The sequence below is a fragment of the Oxyura jamaicensis genome, chromosome 1 (genome assembly GCF_011077185.1).
Source record: "Oxyura jamaicensis isolate SHBP4307 breed ruddy duck chromosome 1, BPBGC_Ojam_1.0, whole genome shotgun sequence".
Classification (NCBI taxonomy): Eukaryota; Metazoa; Chordata; class Aves; order Anseriformes; family Anatidae; genus Oxyura; species Oxyura jamaicensis.
The window spans coordinates 161264846-161282992 of record NC_048893.1 but is presented as its reverse complement, the minus strand read 5'-3'; the positions used below and the strand labels follow the sequence as shown (position 1 = coordinate 161282992).

At 37.8% G+C, this 18147-nt stretch overlaps 1 protein-coding gene across 3 annotated transcripts in view; it reads right to left on the bottom strand.

The window, feature by feature from the left end:
• TBC1D4 (TBC1 domain family member 4) overlaps positions 1-18147 on the bottom strand; it is a 108858-nt gene that overhangs the window by 23749 nt on the left and 66962 nt on the right. For 2 of the 3 annotated variants that reach the window (XM_035320595.1, XM_035320603.1), the window contains exons 4-11: positions 16135-16239; positions 13177-13309; positions 11109-11200; positions 10201-10311; positions 9543-9662; positions 5912-5986; positions 4680-4906; positions 2688-2837 (exon numbers count right to left, since the gene is read on the bottom strand). In XM_035320595.1, the coding sequence (XP_035176486.1) occupies positions 2688-2837; positions 4680-4906; positions 5912-5986; positions 9543-9662; positions 10201-10311; positions 11109-11200; positions 13177-13309; positions 16135-16239 (1013 nt within the window). The remainder of the gene's footprint in view (positions 1-2687; positions 2838-4679; positions 4907-5911; positions 5987-9542; positions 9663-10200; positions 10312-11108; positions 11201-13176; positions 13310-16134; positions 16240-18147) is intronic. The other variant, XM_035320611.1, reaches the window with a different exon arrangement.

The window sequence follows — 18147 nt, the reverse complement described above, 5'->3', positions numbered from 1 at the left end:
CCTCATGTTGAGCCTGATACTCTATCAGGATAGCAGACAGCCCTCTCAGCAGAACAAAGCCAAAGGAAAAAAACACCATGAAAGATTTGAACTTCCTCTCATGCACAGACCTGATGGTATGACAAGGTACTTTCATCAACACATTTGCAAGCTAAATCAGGGAAAATTTAAAGAGATGAACAAACATGAGTTGGAAAATATGTCATTCTCCATTAGCCAATTAAAATGACAATTGGGTTACCTGAGTCACACCATATGGGGATTATTTGTTCAGCATGTTTTTTTGGCTGTATTTTTCACATGCACTTCACTAAAACTAACCCAGCTAGTTGCCAGGGCTTTGCCCTTGGCTACTGCAATTTCCTTGTCACAACAGTTTAGAGGCCCAGTTGCTCCCAGCAAGACCCATAACTAATGAGATGTCATTTTCACAGTTTTTACACAAATTCAAGATTAAATGTTATCAGAAACTTGTATACTACAAAACTTAGGCAGAATTTCCTGTGGAAATTACTTCTAATTTGTAGATCTCCCCATATTGCAGTTCAAAACACTTACAGTTAATACCTTCACTAGCATGCATAGCCAAAACCAGGAAAAATAATACCTCAGACACTTCATCTTGGAACTACCTGGCATTAAGTACAGTCTTAGTCAATACCTACATTTCCCAAATTCATAAAACGATGTTTAATGGATCCAGCTGCCCATGAAAAGTGATTCAGGAGTTGGTTCAGCCTGAACCAAGTTTGCTAACTGAAGGGATCACAGAAACAAAGTTGGACTAGAACACAAAAAAAGAGTTCTGTAGTAGTAGTCTGTAAGAGGTTATATTTCCACCCATATCACTGCACATCGCAGTGTGCAACCATTAGTTCCTTTTATTTCTAACATAATAACTCACATGCTGCTTAGTCTAGTATTACTTCAGTCTAGAAAGGAAAGGAAAATCTAAGCATCTGATTCACTTACATAGTGACTATTACTGGATACAAGGTTTAGAACAGGTGATATTAAAGGCCTACTTTTAGTGGATGAGAGGACAATTTCTCCTCTCAAATTTCAAATACATACACTGCTTACTGCTTATTCGTTTGTGCTTGGGTAGGGTCAGTTAGAAAGTTATTCCATCTTCAAAGCTTTTCACAGCATTTCTAAGATTGGTCTTGAAATTCCTCTCAAAAACAAGGAATTATTGATTTATATTATTCCAATATTAGAAGGGGAATCTAGATATTTTGCCATTTACTTTTTAAAAGCTGTGGAATTAGGGGCAAAAAGGAAGTGGGCAAGGGTCCTGACACAAAGGCTACATGGTTACCTTCCTGTAAGTACGTCTCACCTTATTGCATTTGCACGCCAGCTTATTCTGCTGGAAAGACTTGTACTGTAGAATCTTCTCACTATGCATTTCATAGTCATTTCCACATTACAGTTTTTATCTGCATGCTGTACATTAGAGATTAGAGGCTGGGAAGAGACACTTTAAATGTCAGTAAAATCAAGGCAGGATATGGTGTGCTTTTAAGGATGACACATACTTTGTATTTAGTTACTCTAACCTATATATTATTAGAGACGACTAACCTAAACTGTACCTTAAAGCCACCTTTAAATCAACTGCCTGTCACATTAATTTGTGTATTTACTTAATTTCTTATGGTCTAAAATGGAGATGACATAATAATGTGAGCAAGTTTAATGAAACTGCATTCCACAAGTTTAAAAAAAAAAAAAAAATGTCGTTAGGCACCCCTAAAGAAGTTCCACACACATCTGAGAACTGAAATCCCCATGTAGTAGCGTCCTGACACACCCAAAAACAAGATTTCATTATCATCTGTTTGTGTTACAAATGCAAACTATTGCTACTTTTCTTCAGAGACGAAGAGCAGCAGAAACCTCAGAATAGTTCTGTGTACAAGGCCAGACTGAAGTTGTCATTGACAGAAGAGAAACAGAGAGGCTTGCAACTGGTAAAAAAACAAAACAAAAAAAAACATCATGAAGTTCAAAACAAGGTCCATCGTGAATAAGGAGGAGCCATACTTCAGACAAATAACCCATAAGCAGTTTCCTCAAGCACTCTCCTGAAGGAGAGCTTATTCTTATATTAAAAAGTATGACATCCATCCAGATACTCAGGCTTTAATGCTGATGTCAAAAAAGCCCTTCTTGCATCTTGGCTTCTTCCCCACTCATCTTTAATTGGAAGTCACTTGGCAATTCCCTCTAAACATCTCATAGCTAGTATCACTCAGCTAACTTGGCATTCCCCCTTCCCCGTGTACAGACATGCCACATTAGTACTGTAGTCTTCTCGCTTTGCTCTTTTCTCATTTTCATATGCCAACAATCACAGCAACACATGCTGGTTTGCATTCAGCACAGAAAGCATAACACTCCTGAAAAACACTGCATTACAAGCAACAAACCAATGCAGCAGATATGAAACACTGCAACAGAAATAGCACACAGTTACTAGATGTCAGTAGACAAGCCTCTATTTTTAACAGGCTTTTTTGGCCAAAAGCCTGTTCACTGATTTGCATCAAGTATTTAGAAAGTCTGTTAGAAATGCAGGAGCACAAGGCAGGATGGGAGAGATCCCGTGTGTGGCATTGCACTGGGAAACGTGTTGTTAAGTTGGTGGCATTGAAGAACTAGTCAGGAGACAATGCTCTCACCTCTTGGAGAGGTCATTTTCAGAGTGCTGGAGTAACCTTCCTGAGCCCTGGTAAAGGGTTTTCAAGAAAGAAGGGGCAGAGACAGAGGAAGGGAGACCAGGTGATGTAAATTCACTCTCACTGAAAAAGCGTCGAACCCCAACAATTGGGCTGTGCAGGCAATAGGAGAACATAGATGTGTCAGCATGGAATCAGATACAACAAAATATCCCAATTAAATATACTGGCCAAGTACCTCATTTCGGCTTACAGTAACTCAATTTTCCAGAAGATAGAGTATACCAAATGCACTACTGGGCAGTTTCCCTGATAAACATTGATTTTATCGTTATGGTTGATTTCTTTTAAGAATTATTTTGATGACATTTAAGAACAGACAGATGACCATAATTTTCAGCCTTATTTATTCTCAAAGCAAATTCAGAAAGACTTTCTGAAATGATAAAGAAAAAAAAATCCTTAGAAACTTGCTTCCAATAACATAGACAACCTTGTTGCTTTTTTCCCTTGTTTCTTGCTTTTAAAAATAATTAAAGTGGATTCTTAGAACACATTATACAAAGTAGAGATTATTTAAATGTACTATTTTGCAATTATTTTTTGATTTTATTTGTTGAGTATTTTAATCGAGGAAGACAAGACAGTCTTACTATATGTTTAAACATTACTTAGAGAAAATCTGTGCTGGGGGGACATTAAAGTCAATTCAGTTTCTTCTACTTAACATTTTTGATAATCCCCAATAGGAAGGGGGAGACTGCAAATCCCAGCCAAGAACCAAGTTGTTACAAAGTTGTTTTGACTGAAAATCTGCTGATGATGTGAATTAATCAGTGACTTCTTTAAAGTTATTACAAAGAAGTGAAGTCAGCAAGTCGTTCAGTTTGAACTGCTAGGGTTTCCTGTTTGCATACAACATGGAAAGTGGAAAAAAAATAACCAAAGTTTATCTCAGGAAAAAAAAAAAAAAAAAAAAAAAAGTTATCTCTTCAGAAACACAAAATAACAAAGTTATTTCAAAGCTGGTTTCTTACCCTTCACCCCCCATTCCATTCTCTTAAAAAAGAATAAAATTATTTGACTTTCTCTACAAGCCAGCATGGCATTCATACTCATATTTTAATGTAGACAACAAGCACGTGATACATTATTTAAAGCCATTTTTAGAAAAAGTCATCAAAAAGCGTAAGTTGCAGCCATAAACTGCACCAGATGGTCAGTTTGGAGAACATGCTTCTCCAGCACAGAAAATTCATCCTGTAAAGGTTTTGGAGTTTGCTCGGTGACTTACTACAAACAGGCAGGATGCAGACAAAGTTAAGCACATCCAAGCAGGTCCACAGTGAACTATGGGGACCTCTCCTGACCAAGTGAAGGAACTATGCCGCGCTCCTGAAGTAGTCGTATCCCACATGACATTTAGTTGGAGAGCCTCCAAATGGGAAGGGGAAAATTGTTACAGAGGGAAGCTCCTGAGAAAAGAAAACAGTGAAATCACATGCCTCACAGTTCACAGTAGGTGTTTAATCCTTAAGTCATTTTGTGAGACTCTTCAGTAGTTTTAATTCTGGACATACTCTCCAGGAGCTTGGCAAACGCAGCAGCTGACATTGGAAGCTGACAGTGCTTTTTTTCATCCCAGTGCAAACCCTCAAGATTACTGTCTCTGCAGTTAGAAGTGGTGGGGATCTCTTCTCCAAAAGGCCTGACAGCCTTCAAAAGGCACAGCCAAAAAGGCTCATCCCAAAGTTGGCCACTAAACAACCAATCAATTTGGCATCCAGCCTTCTGATCAATTCGATGGATTGTTGCTTCCCCTCTACCGCTAAGTTGGGGATTAGTGAGTTACTGCAACGCACCAAACTACAGAAGACAGGATGAAAAAAGTAATAAACACAGAGCAGTGTAGAAATACAGTACACTTACACAATAAGTTAGTGTACTGAAATGTCAGGCGGGAAGAGGCTCGTGGCACACCAAGCCCCGACTCACCTCGGCGGCTCGATGCAGCTCTGCCGCAGGAGTGGGGACCGGGCGCTCTGGGACCTCCCGTTCTGGAAGGTTATCCTCCGCCGGGCACTGGAGGGCGGGTGGCTGAAGGTGTGCGCACGCCTCCTGAACTGGGGGGAGTCTGAGTCCTCTTCGGGAAACGGCTGCCAGGCCGAGGACACGGGTGACGCCGGAGGAGTGGCCGGTGGAGAATCGCTCGGCGAAGCGTCCTGGAAGGAAGTCCTGAAGGAGTGAGGCCTGCAAGAGCTCGCCTAATCCCGCCAGCCCTGCGCTGCATCGGGGCACCAAAGCCTCTCCTCCCTCTTGGTCACGGCCTATTGTATGCTAATTATCACCCAAAGCAGACATCCTCTGATAACTTACGCTAAGACAGCAGCATCCTTCTTGGGGAAAAAAAATAACAGAAAGAGAAAGGAGGAATAAAAAAATCTATACAATACAAAAAGATACTAATTACTCTGGCATCCTCTTAGAAAGATCAGCATTCCAGCTACCAGACTTCTGGCTCTTTTGGGAGAACACAGGGACTGAAAAGACTAGGGAAACCGCTTTTAGCTAGTTTCCTCGACATATCACGAGCATGCTTCCTGTACCGTCAAAGCGATATCCTGGAAAAGAGGCTGTTATTACACAGCCAGTTTGTGAGTAACTGTGGCAGGAAAACCATAACAGAATCTCCATCTCCTGGGAAAAACAGCAACCAATCCTCGCATGAGGTAAGAGGAAAAACATTGAAAACAGGAAATAAAATGAAAGTGAACAGGATTCCGCCCCCTTGCCACTGTAAAGCATGACCAGCAGCTGGTTTTAGGTCAATATTTTAATTTCACTAAAGCAACTATTACTTACAGAAAGGATTCTTCACCTTCAGAGCATTTCCTTTTATTGAGATAGGACCATTTTCAATTGCTTCAGCAAAACAAAGTAGAAGCTGACCAGAAATTCTTTGCTTTTTATAAAAGCAAGGGAAATGTAGAAGAAAAAAAAAAAAAAGCCAAAGGACTGGCAATCAAACAATAGATTGAAGCTGAAGCTCCAAGTCAACATATATTCCAGCTTTCCTATAACCTCCGCCTCTCAGTGGAAACTCTTATTTGAGTTTTGTAAATTGATGTGCTTTGTGCTACTTCCTTCAAACTGAAAAGAGGCATATTTATGCTTCATTACCAGCCATGCATGAACGTGTGCCAATTTTAACTAAGCTCCTTACTTACTTTGTCAGAAGCAAGGCTGTTGCAGCGCTCAAAGCTGTCCACACTTCCCAGGCGGCCTCTCATTCTGTTGGCTCCCTACATTAAAAAAAAAAAAAAAAAAAAAAAAAAAAGAATAATTTAGTTCAGGCTTTTTCTCCTTTTTCCAAAGGCTAAACAAAGATGTCAACAGCTGTGCAGGTGAACACAGGACAGTTCAGGCATGCAATACATTTGACAGAAGACCACACATAATAGGGCAAGCACTGGATTTTGCAAGCAGTAATATCTTTAGCTGGCAAAACTATATCTTCTCCCCCTACTCTCAGGAGTTTTAACCCTACAGCTCTTAAGCAACCAAGTATTTCTTCATCCATTTGAGGCAAAATAGCTGAGTTGGCTTAAACAGTCAAGTCAGAAAATCTCCAGATTTCCATACTGTGCCTGCACTGCAGCTATCAGAGGCACTTGATATGCTAAAATTGCAGAGACCTCACTACATATCCAGAGATTTCAGACAAATTAAGTCCACTGGGGCAAAAGCAAAGAAAGCACTAAAACTGAGACAAGTGCTCTTATGCTGGAAGTCCAACCAAATAAGGTTGGATCCAGGCAAACCTTTTAAATGACAATGCTGAGGCAAAATTGATAGTGTTAGTAGATCGTTGCCAAACCTGTTCAGAGTCATCTGGTTTCACAGAAAGAGGTGATAGATTAGCAATGCTTTTTACTACCTTCAGCCTCTGTGTTTAACTCCCACAAAACATGGGTGACATATGCTGCTGGGCATTACCAACAGCGGAAGTAAGTTGGTTTCAATACTTTATCAGGGAGAAAAAAACATGGGTTTTAAGAAAACTATAGATAGACCTAGGGCTCTTCTTGGTGTGCTTGCAACTAGAGGGCAGAGTTTTATCAACATTTATGTAGCCTACTTTTTCCTGGTGAGGTTTATTTTCATTTTCAAGACTTGCAGTGCCCCTTAAGTACATTATCCCATTTAAGCTCATTACCAATGAATACTCTGCCTGAAGAATCTCTTCACTGACCCTCCCACAATAAAACAAACAAAGGGTAACCTGGAAGTTTCTTACTAGCCTTAAAAACAGATGCTTTTGGCAATGTAAGAAAGGCTTTTTGATTCAGAAAAACACAAAGGTTAGTGCAACATGGGCTAGTAGAAACGTGTTCAGGAGGTCAAACAGAGGTAATATTTATTTTTTCTGAGGTATCTCATTAGAAAACCACAGCCTGTTTCCAGTTCAAACCTGACAAAAATAAGACCATTCCAGCAAAAACAAACAAGTGAAAAAGTGACATTCCTGTGGGAGTAAGAAGCCAGAGCACAAAACCCAGCATGTTTCCCTATGGTCGGCAGTGAGCAGCTACTTGTTCAAGTAGCTTAAAATGTCACTCGATGTTATTTATCTAGCTAGAAAGCCATCCATTTAAAGTGCTCCTAGATACCTGGTTACTGCATACTTATATTGCTAAGACTGAGGCTGTTTAAGTGTCCCCCCACATTTGCTGACTTTTATTTAAATCTTTTTTTTTTTTTTTTTAATCTGCAGTAAGATGCTGTATGCCAATTTTGTAAAAAAATATATATTTTTTCTTTCCTAGAATCTTTATTACTAATTGTACTTTAAAAATAAAGATCCTAAGTCATGCACAATTAGCATTCCCTTACATTAATACCATATGATTTGCAGCTGACTTAAGGGGAGGGACCACTACACCAATGGGTATTTGGTTCCTAAATACCTTCAGAAATTAACCATGATCTATTAGGCATGTTATAGTAGTCTGTTGAAGAGTAAGACTTATCAAAACAGTCCTTTGTACAACACATGTATGCACGTATCAAAAACAGAATGCCCACAGTGCATATACAGTGATGCTGTATAGAAGCAATCATACATACCTGATCTAACCAAATTAATAGTATCTGATCTGCACTGTAAATTATTTTTCTACCTCTTGTATTGTGTAACCTTTAAATGGATCTGCAGTGATGACCACTGCGTGCATCATGATTCACTGCCATATACTGCTGTTCCTGATCTCTAGCAAAAGATGAGACAATCTTTCTCACTGCAGCTTCATAAACAGGCAAACTTAAAACAGCCCTAGTGCAGATTTGGATGTGCTCTTAAACTAGATCACAGACTAAGTAGAACCTTGTACTGTAACATGTAGCATGGCACAGAGATCCTGTGAGTGAGAAATTAACATACTATATCAAAAACAATAGATAAGCTGTCTCCCTTTAGAGAAACTTCAACTTAAGCAGTGAATTTATTCTAAATGATTTTTCCTTCACGTGATCACAGAACTGTGTCCATATACAGCAGGGCTGCTTTACTGGGATGCTCACAGTGATGTTCACCTTTTCCACAGTGACTGCAGGGTTAGTGCCCCACCATCAGAGCTAGATCACTTTCCAGTCACATGTCCTTTAGACATGGAAAGGAAATCAGACTCGGCAGAAGCATGATTTTAGCTGTCACCAATGATATTTCAGACTGCTGAAATTATCCATATCTTCTAACATCTCTCATTTGCTCTCTCTCCATACTCAAATCAAATTCCCAGTATGAAAAATTTCCACAAAAGATAAGCCTGGTTTGACCAGGTGAGTCTTAACGTTAGTTTCAGCCCTAGGTGAAATTCACCATTAACCTTAAGTACAAGCTGTTCTAAGGATTGGCCCTGGCAAACAGTGTTCTGCCTCTTTTATAGGGAACATCCGTGGCATCTCAAATTTGCAGGTTACTTCACGACATGTCCATACAAGCTGCAGGAAAAGTGCAACTTAAGCCTTGATTTAACACGGTATTTTTAAGATTACTAGCGGAAGAAGCTTAATTTCACTGCTTGAACTATACTTGGACTCGTCATTTAATATCACAGCTCATTGCACCTTCTCTGTAACAGCATACAGGATCCCAGGCACCCAGCCTTCTTTAGTTACTCCTCTATAAGCCTCTTATCTGCTTTTAGGATTCTCCCTCCTAAGCAAGGGACAATAAGCAAAATCTTCAATTCAGATTTCTTCTTTAAAAAGCTAATTAATATGAGAGATTCCCAGCAATTATCCATACCACACCTAGTTAACAGCACTGGTAAGAGGAGCAACTCGCTTTTTTAAAAAAAAAAATAATAATAATACTGTGTTTTTTTCCTGCAGAAGGACTACTTTGCTACTACTGTCCAAAAATTATAAATGACCGACATGAGCTTTTAGATATAAGAGGCAATGTTAATTCTCAGAACAACAAAAATCTCCACTTTATGTAAAGACATTTATTCACTTTCAAAAATAGGTAATATATCCCTTTATGGGATCATAAAACCATCCTATTTTTTTTTTTTCCTGAGGCAAAACATCTAATAATGTTCAGCTAATTCACTTGCCACATACAATGAATGCTCATGTTTCAGAAAGTCGCCTTTTTCCTTTGTGTGTGTGTGTGACCTTACCATAAGCTTTCCAGCATTGTTAAGGCACCACCAGCCCAGCTGTAACCCTCAGATTTCAAAACAGTGATCCAGCTTCATAAAGTATTTAGACTGAGTATAAAAAAAAAATCTGATAGGATTTTACTGTCAAGGATATCAGGGAGAACTGCTGACAATGAATTGTTAATCTTACCCTTGAGAAGATATTTTCCAGAGAGCTAGTCAAGGATTTCTTGGCCTTGTTTTTCAGAACGTCAAGTTTAAACCTGCCACCACTGGTGGTGTTTTCTGGAATTGCACTGTTAGAAGTAATCTGTTGAAATGAACAAGGACACTATTCAGCTTTGGCATTTCTTTTTGCAATTGCAGACCTCCAAAAAGTAGAGCTGCACCAAGTTACATAATAAACAACACGTCCTTGGCCTTTATTAAAAAAAAAAAAAAAAAAAAAAAAAAGGAACATTTAATCCCTAAAGACTATCATGAAAAAGCGTATCAATTTAACAACATTGCTATCCATTTCCTTTGCTAGATAAGCTTGTAGTTTAAACTAAAGCCATTGCCCTCTTCATTCTTATTTTATTCTCCCTAGGAATGACTGTTTGAGAGTAGGGATTGGAGAAGGAGTAAAAGGAGAGAAAAAGTGGCATCCTCACACTGTAAAGAAACTGAGATCTGAAAATAATTGCTTATCTTTTTCTCTCCCTTTCTGCCCCCAAACTTAAAAATCACTTCTCTTTCACAGTTCTCTCAATTACAATACCCAGCTTCAGCTGTCCCCGCTGGTATTCAAGGTTGCACTTGAATAAGATGTGGAACAGGGAGAGGAGTAATACAAAATTCAGCTTTACCGACGGTGCTTCACCAATGTGAACATGTGTTTTCTGCTTAGTTTCACAGAGCTGGCGTAAATGGAGGATCACAAGTTCATTTTCTTCCTGGTCATTGTCAGGCTTCATTTTCTGTCAAGAACAGCAAAGAAAACAAAAAAAGGTGTCTTTCAAGTCATGATTTGCTTATTTTCATTTCCATATGTATGTATTCTTTGAAGTTAATGTATTGACACACCAGATGCCAGAATGCACAATTAATGTGTTGTATTACACCATAATTTGTGTGCCTTCATACTCCTAAGCAAAACAGACCAGAAACTTTCCATATGGAGAAGGTATGTGGAGGGAAGGGGGCCTTATGACTATACATTTTGTTTTCAAGGGTTGTCTGTCACTGTCTAAGCTTACAAATGGAATAAAGAACCCACATAAATCAAACAGGCATTCCCTTCTAGAGGCCACTAGAAAACAGTGTAGCCTTTGGAAGCCTAAATTATTGTGTAGTTCATCCACTTGAGTACATTTGTATACCCCATTTTGCCTCAGAATTTAAGTCAAATGAGAGCTTCTGAAAATGCCCACCTGCCTGATACCTTCATGTCTCACCTACATTCAACTCATTTCCACATCACTTTCAGGTAGGAAAAAAAATGTTTAGAGATGAAGAATTAAGATAGGGGGAAAAAATAAAAAAATATCTCTGTATGAACACAGAATTTTTCAGCAGATTTGGAAACCAAAACTTTTCTGAAAGCAGTGTTCCATACAGTAGATTAGGTTGGATCATGCTATTTCAGTATGGTGTTTGGTGGAACAGTAGTAAATTCTAGACCAAAAGCATAACAAAAAGAAAAAAAAAAAAAAAAGTTTAGTTCATTTTATCATGGTCTACTTAAAATCTGAGACAACAGCTTCCAGCTTATTACCTGAACACGTTCAAAAATGTCTGCTTGCTCATTATCAGTTAGTGATGACAGATGTCTCTGGATTACTAACTTGGCTCTTGGTGGATAAAGCCCTGAGAAGAGAAAAGAAAAGTAAAGCTTCTAGACTCCCAAATGATCTCTCAAATCACTTTTGAAAAAGAATTAAAAAATAAAAAACTTAATGAATAGGTGTAAACTTGCATTTAAGTTCAAAAAACTTTGATGTATGGTATTTGGATATTTGTATTGTACTTGATACAAGATACTTCAGGTTTTGCTAAACCATATGTTTTCATATGTTAGCAGTAAAAATAGAACTAACAGCAGCTAAGCAGCTGGCTCCTGAGTATAAGGTTGCGGTCTCTACCCCACTGACATCTGCCATCCTAGTACCAAGAGATCACTATGACAGAAGCCTGACATCTGCATGGGACAGAAGGAAGACAGATCGGAGATATAACTTGAAAGATACTCATTGCACAAGATACTAAGAAGCTTTCAGAGGCTTTTAATTGAAAGTTTATATGAATTTCTAGACAAGGAAAGAAAAGGGTGCAGGTCATACCAGAGAACAGAAGACATCACCTTTAAAAGCAAGAGCAGAATAAAAGCAATACATTAAAAAAAAAAAAAAAATCTTATTTTTTGATAAAATCTACATTTGCTTACCGACCTTATTCTAGGAATCTAAAAGAAAAAAAAAAAATGGGGGAAAACAACCCCAGCAAATCAGATGAAAATATACGTTTTTCCACCCAAGGTAGATATCAATCATACACAATCGCAATCAGAGCAGATAAAGATTTTCAAAAGCCATGAAGTCCTGGGTTTCATTATGATAAATATCCAGATTCTAAACCAAGAAGAAAAATAAAATGAAAAGGACACTAAAGTCTTTCAGTCACTAAGTACAAAGTTTAAGAAATTTGTATTATGTTATTCAACTTGTTACCATAAAAAGATTTATTTTGATACCAGATAGTTAACCCTGTCTTGCAAGTGCCCATATTCAAGATACTTATGCTGATTTATACAGCAGTCGCTGTGGTTTTCCATTTAAAGAAGAATTTCCCAGTTAATGTTTATCACTTCTGAATGCCTGTTGCTGAACCCAGAAAACATCAGCCACAAGCTTAAAAGAATGCCTCACCACTAGTATTTTATAGTTTGTTTTTCATCCACCAGAGGGAGATAAGTAGCAATAATGACTTTTGATGAATGGGAGAGCTGGTAATTATCATCATCATTGCAACCATACCAGAAGATACAAGACTATTGTAACATACTTGGCCCCCCCCCCCCCCCCCCCTTTTTTTCTGCATGCAACACTTTCCAAGGAGACATATCAGACTACAAAAAATAGGAACCTGCAATTAATATTTTTTGAATTCTATCTTGTAATGTATTTCGCAGAGGTTCTGTCATAGCTCACTTCCACAGAAATCAAAAAGGGTTGTGGATTCATATTTGAAGTCAGGTAGTTTGCCTTGATTTTATTAGATATTAATCTTCTATCTTAATTTATTTCCTATAATAGAAAGGAAACCAGGCTTTGAAGTATATAAGAGAATGAAAACAAAAAAGTTAAGTTTTTTTTTTTAAAAAAAAGGGCAAAAAAAATCAACACAGAGGAAGGAAGGAACACATTAGCAAGAAAGACCATTTCTTGATCACTGCTGTCTTTTTATGATCCATTTTGAAAGAAAGCATTTTCAGAATAACAAAAGGACGAGCTGTTGGTTTTTTTTGACTCTCAAAGTTTAAGAGAAGTATGACAATGAAATAGTATGTATATATAACACAAGCTGTATTACACTCAGTTGCAATAGCATTACTACAGTCACCTCCATTTAATTGTACAGAGTGGAAAGTGATGGTAAGACCTCCTTATTGGGATACTTTTCCCTCTGTTCTTACATCACGTAAGTTGAAAGCGCACAGTTGACATAATTAAATTGAACATGATGATGATGATAGTATGATACTATGATGATAACATGATAATTCTAGAATAAACAGAATTAAAAAAAATAAAACTAATAATAATAAAAATAAACTCAACTCTTACCTTCAATTCTTTCACAAAGTTTGTGCAATGAATGCATAGGGCAGGCCTCACACAGTTTAACCTGTGTCTTGGCATTTTGAAGAGCTGCAGCAGTGCTAAAGGCTTGTTTCAGGGTAAGCATTACCTCATCAACCTGAAGTGGAAGGAGCAAAAAGACAGCAGATAAGCAAAAATCCACACTATATACATCAAATAAGGTCTATAAATCACATTGGAGATAGGCGTTTTGCAATCAAAGAAACCTGTTTGTTGAAGACAAAGGATCGAGGTCTTAACTGGATTTTTTTCATGTGTTTTCCGAAACTTCCAACTACTGTGTTTATAGAGGCCTTAGCAATGTAAAGAACTTCAAAAGATAAACAGACATATAAGAATGAATGACAGTAATCTGTATTTAGAAGGGCCTCCACATCTAGCTCCCATTGCATCTGGGATATGTCCAAAATCTGCATTTCCTAAAGAAAAAAGGTGCCTAGAAACTCATCCGTCAGTATACTTGAAAAGAGCTATAGAGCTGTACAGTAAATTTCCATTAATAGCAAAAATGATAATAAGACCACAATTTTGGAAAGCATTTTATCATGTACTCATTGTGCAAGGATCTCGGACTATGTTGCCAAGATTCTGCTGTTCAAGTGCACCACCTCTTTGGCATGAAAAAAAGGTTCTCTGAGAAGCTGCATTTCCATAGTCTGCACTGAAATATGAGTTGTGTGGATGCTCACCATCTTAAAGTTCATTTAGAAAGTGTGATTTTGTAAATCATACTGCAGCAACTCAAGGTTGCTGGCTAAATAAATAATAAATAAATAAATAAAAACCTTTCATTTATTTTCTTTAGCTCCAAGTTTCTCCTGTAAACTGCACTTACTTCTTCTCAATTATCTTAGCACAAAACCCCACAGACCTCTTCTGCTGGTAGCCAGGATCTTCCCAGAGCAGTTCACTTTTTTCCAGGTAAAAAGACTACTAGACTGGCCACCAGCTTTACTGCAACCAATAACTCATCTATAAATATTGCTCACTTACCTTGCAGTCTGCCCTGATCTTTTCTCTTCCACTACCATAAATACAGTAGTGCTATTTTCCCACACATAGAGAGGTCAAAAGTTGACAGGATTTCTCCTCACCCATTCAAATATACTACAAAGCACTTGGAGTTTCCTTGTTTGTATTTGAGGGCAACATAATCCTTATTAAAGGCTGTTTACCCGTGTCTTTGCATTAGCATGGAAAGAAGGAGGCAAGATTGAATAAAACCTTTGAAAAGAAATAAGTGTTCTACTTCAGAATCATGGCCTTGATCTTACCTGTCACACTGTATAAAAAGGTTGAAGAAAGCTGAAATATGTGAGACAAAATCACGCAGTTTAACATTGAAAATATACAAGCTTTTTTGAAGGTCTGTCAATTGCAAAAATAAAATATAATAAATGCACTTGAATGTGGAAACTTGCATTAATTGTGGCCTGATTTTTGATTTTTTAAAAGAGTTTTAAGCACTACAGGTAGTTCCTGAATGCTCTCCCTTCTTAGCAATAAAGCAGGCCGTTGAAATACAAATGTTCATCTTGTAATGCTGATATATAGTACTTATAAGTAACAAGTAATACTTATAAGTAAGTTAGCAAAGATACCTTGAACAGAAGATACAAAGAACAGTGCTAAGCATATAAATTCTGACCGAACTGAAATGAGAACTGTAGCACAGACTGTAGGTAGGCTTAGAGCCAATACACACAAGACTACAAACATAGTCTGGCAGTGTAGAATCCAGACAGCACTTGTATTTTGCAGCTCTGTACTGCTGCTAGTATCAAAGAATTTGTTCATTTTGTATTGCAAAGTGGACATACCCACATACAGCAGTAGCTGACTATGTAAAAGGATTCATAGATATGTAGTTTCTTTATATAGCATATTTTAAGCATCTTTGAATCAAATTATTCATGGTCAGATTTATCCATAAGTCAGGTGTAACATTTCATGTTAGTACAAAGAGTCAGCTATCTCATAACAAACTCGTATCCTGATAAAAGTACAGCCGCAGCTATCATCATACACCTAGGGACATTACTTGTTAGAAGCTTTACTGACATAAATCTATCAACTCTCATTTTGGCTACGGGATTTAGAAATCACATCTTCAGCTAGGTAGAAAGGTGATTTTTAAGTTTAGGTGAAAGAGTTAACAGCTGTTAGCACAGCCATAAGTAGCAAATATGTTTCAGAACAGAAACCAACTTCTTTTTACATGTCAGATTTCAAATTAAAAATGCAGTAGCCAAAATAATTTCCTGTGTGTCGCATATTATTAAACTATCTCTATCAGTTAAATCACTGTCACGGTAATCCTCAACTCATTGATACATACTTCATCAAATGCCCATTGGACTTTTGAGTTGTATACATACAACGTAACATTTGTGAACTTAGGTTTTCTGCTTCTTTGACCAGATGCTGTTATTTTCCTCTCCTGAGGAACAAGAGAGACTACAGAGAAAATACAGAAGCCACATGCAGGATCAGGCCAGTAGTAGAAACCCTACCCTGAAAAGTCTGTTTGGGTTTTATCATCAGCTTTGTTACTAATTCAATACATGTAATTGCGTATTTATTTAATGGGGAACCAAGTGTATCAACAATGAGAAATGAAAGAGTTACAATCAAAGACAAAGTCCAAATATGTTTGCAGCCTGCGTGTGAACTCATCCATCTGGACTTTTTTCCATTTGTTACTAATAAACACATCAGCAGAGTACCAGGATAAGGCTATATATGAACAGAATGTATGTGTTTTCTTTCTCTTATTTTCAAATTCATAGTTGAGATCTCACACCTTAGAACATGTGAGCACTGAGGCTCAGCTGATATAGCAGAGCAGAGACTCCCATGCCTTAGGAAATGCTTTAGACATGCTTCGTTAGAAAAGTTAGGATAGCTAACTTTTATACTCACCAAAGACTCACTTGCACACTGGAACACATAGCAAACATACTGGCTTAACCCAGGTTCAACAGATTCCCGGCAAATGAAGCCAAAGTGATCAACATGTTTTATACCCTAAAAAAAAAAGTTAAAATATGAGTTTAAAAAAACACTAATGAACTACTTTACAAGCACATTGGTTTCCAAAGTGATAACAAAAATAGTTACCAGACTCCAACACTTGCCAACACAAAAATTTGAGAAACTATAAATAAGTCCTCCTAATGATCTATTACACAACTGCAACAGTTAATTTTTCATTAATTGTTTTTTTTTTGCATTAAGAAGGTACATAGAGCTCCTTACACGATGTAAACAAAAGTCATACAGCAATAAATCTGAACCTGAATGTCCTCTATTAGGAAAACGGAATTTTCAGGGCAGCCAACGAAACAGTCCTAGGCTGTATCTGGAATTGCCTCTGCAGTGAAAGCTGGATGCAGCAAGCCCACACGGAAACGTGGGACTGAAGGAGCATCAAAGTAGTGACAGATCTTCTCTTTCCTGTAATGCAAACCTGGACTACACATTAAAAGGAGCACAGAATGAGCAGTGGCAAGTAGAATTCCAACTGGATTCTTAAATTCTTTGTTTCGAGACTGAGTTACATACCAGAAGTTTCAAGAATTACTACTCATTACTATCGATGTTTTATTTCAAGATCTAACTGCTAGTCTAACTGCTTGAGAAGGAATGTTGCCTTGCTAAAAACAGTACTGGGAAGATCAAAGAGAGCTGCTTCCTAAGAAGCACTATATTCCCAGTCTCGATTCATGGAACGTGACTCACTATTGTTAAAGCTCTTGCCAATGTTTTTATCTTCTAAGTATGGAATAGCAGATTCTCTCCAAAAGAAAGCCTAATTCCTCAAGTTCAAATACAACAGAAAGCAGAACTCAGCTGCTTGGATCTATCTCCAAAGAAAACACCTATATCGTAAAAGAGGGGAGGAGGCAAAACAACTTGCCTGTGTGTACAGAAAACACTCTAGACAAAATTGGTAACATACTACGTGACAGACTGAACATATTGTCACTAATCCCAGTAGATTTTAAAACTAAAAACAAAATTCCAGAGGTTACATTTGTGCTGCTTAGGTGAAATTTAAGTGCAGAGACCACCTATGACGGCACAAATGCCATTACTTTACTGTAGTCCACATCAATTCTGATTTAACTGAACCCATTTTCCTCTAACATGCAAAGCCTTCAAAGGCATATAATGAAAAAGAACAGATGTATACACATATGTTCATCTCTGTCAGAGTGAACTGTTGCCTTGCTTTGCAAGAAAACTGTATTTACTTAAGGTGGATGGGAGAGATGCTGGTTCCCTCGTTGCTGACAGTGCCTGAACATATTTTCTGCTGTCAGATTTGTCAGGCTGCACAGAACATGTGGTGGGGAGAAGGACTTGACACTTGCACCACTGAAGCTGTAAGTAACATTAACAGTAACTCCATCACTTTTTCTTTAAGGGGGGGGGGAATGGCCTTGCTAGTCTTGCCAACAGAAATGCACCTTTCTCATTTTTCTCAGTTCTCTCAAGGTCAGCAAGGCTGAAACAAGAATATTTCTACAGCTGTCTGATAGCTGAGCTTCACCAGCACACACGGGTTTATCATCCATTCTGCTGCTTTGACAATTATGCAAAAGTGTGGGTAATGAATTGAATGCAGCCAATCAACCACACTTAAATTATAGAATAAAATAAATTTATTAGGCCACACTAAAAGAATCCAGAATGCAAGCTGAAGAGAACATCTCTTTTTCATCATTCTTGAAGCTCAAAAGAACAAACATTGCTAAGCTGCAGTCTCACAATATGCAGTAAATCACTTCCCCATAAAGCCACAGCAGAGAAGCCCTGTGGCTAGCACTGAATTCTTAAAAGACTGATGAGCAACTAAATCCATAGCCTTGAACAAATTAAATGTTTCATTTCTATTGAACATAGAAAGGAAAAAAAAAAAAAAAAAAAAAA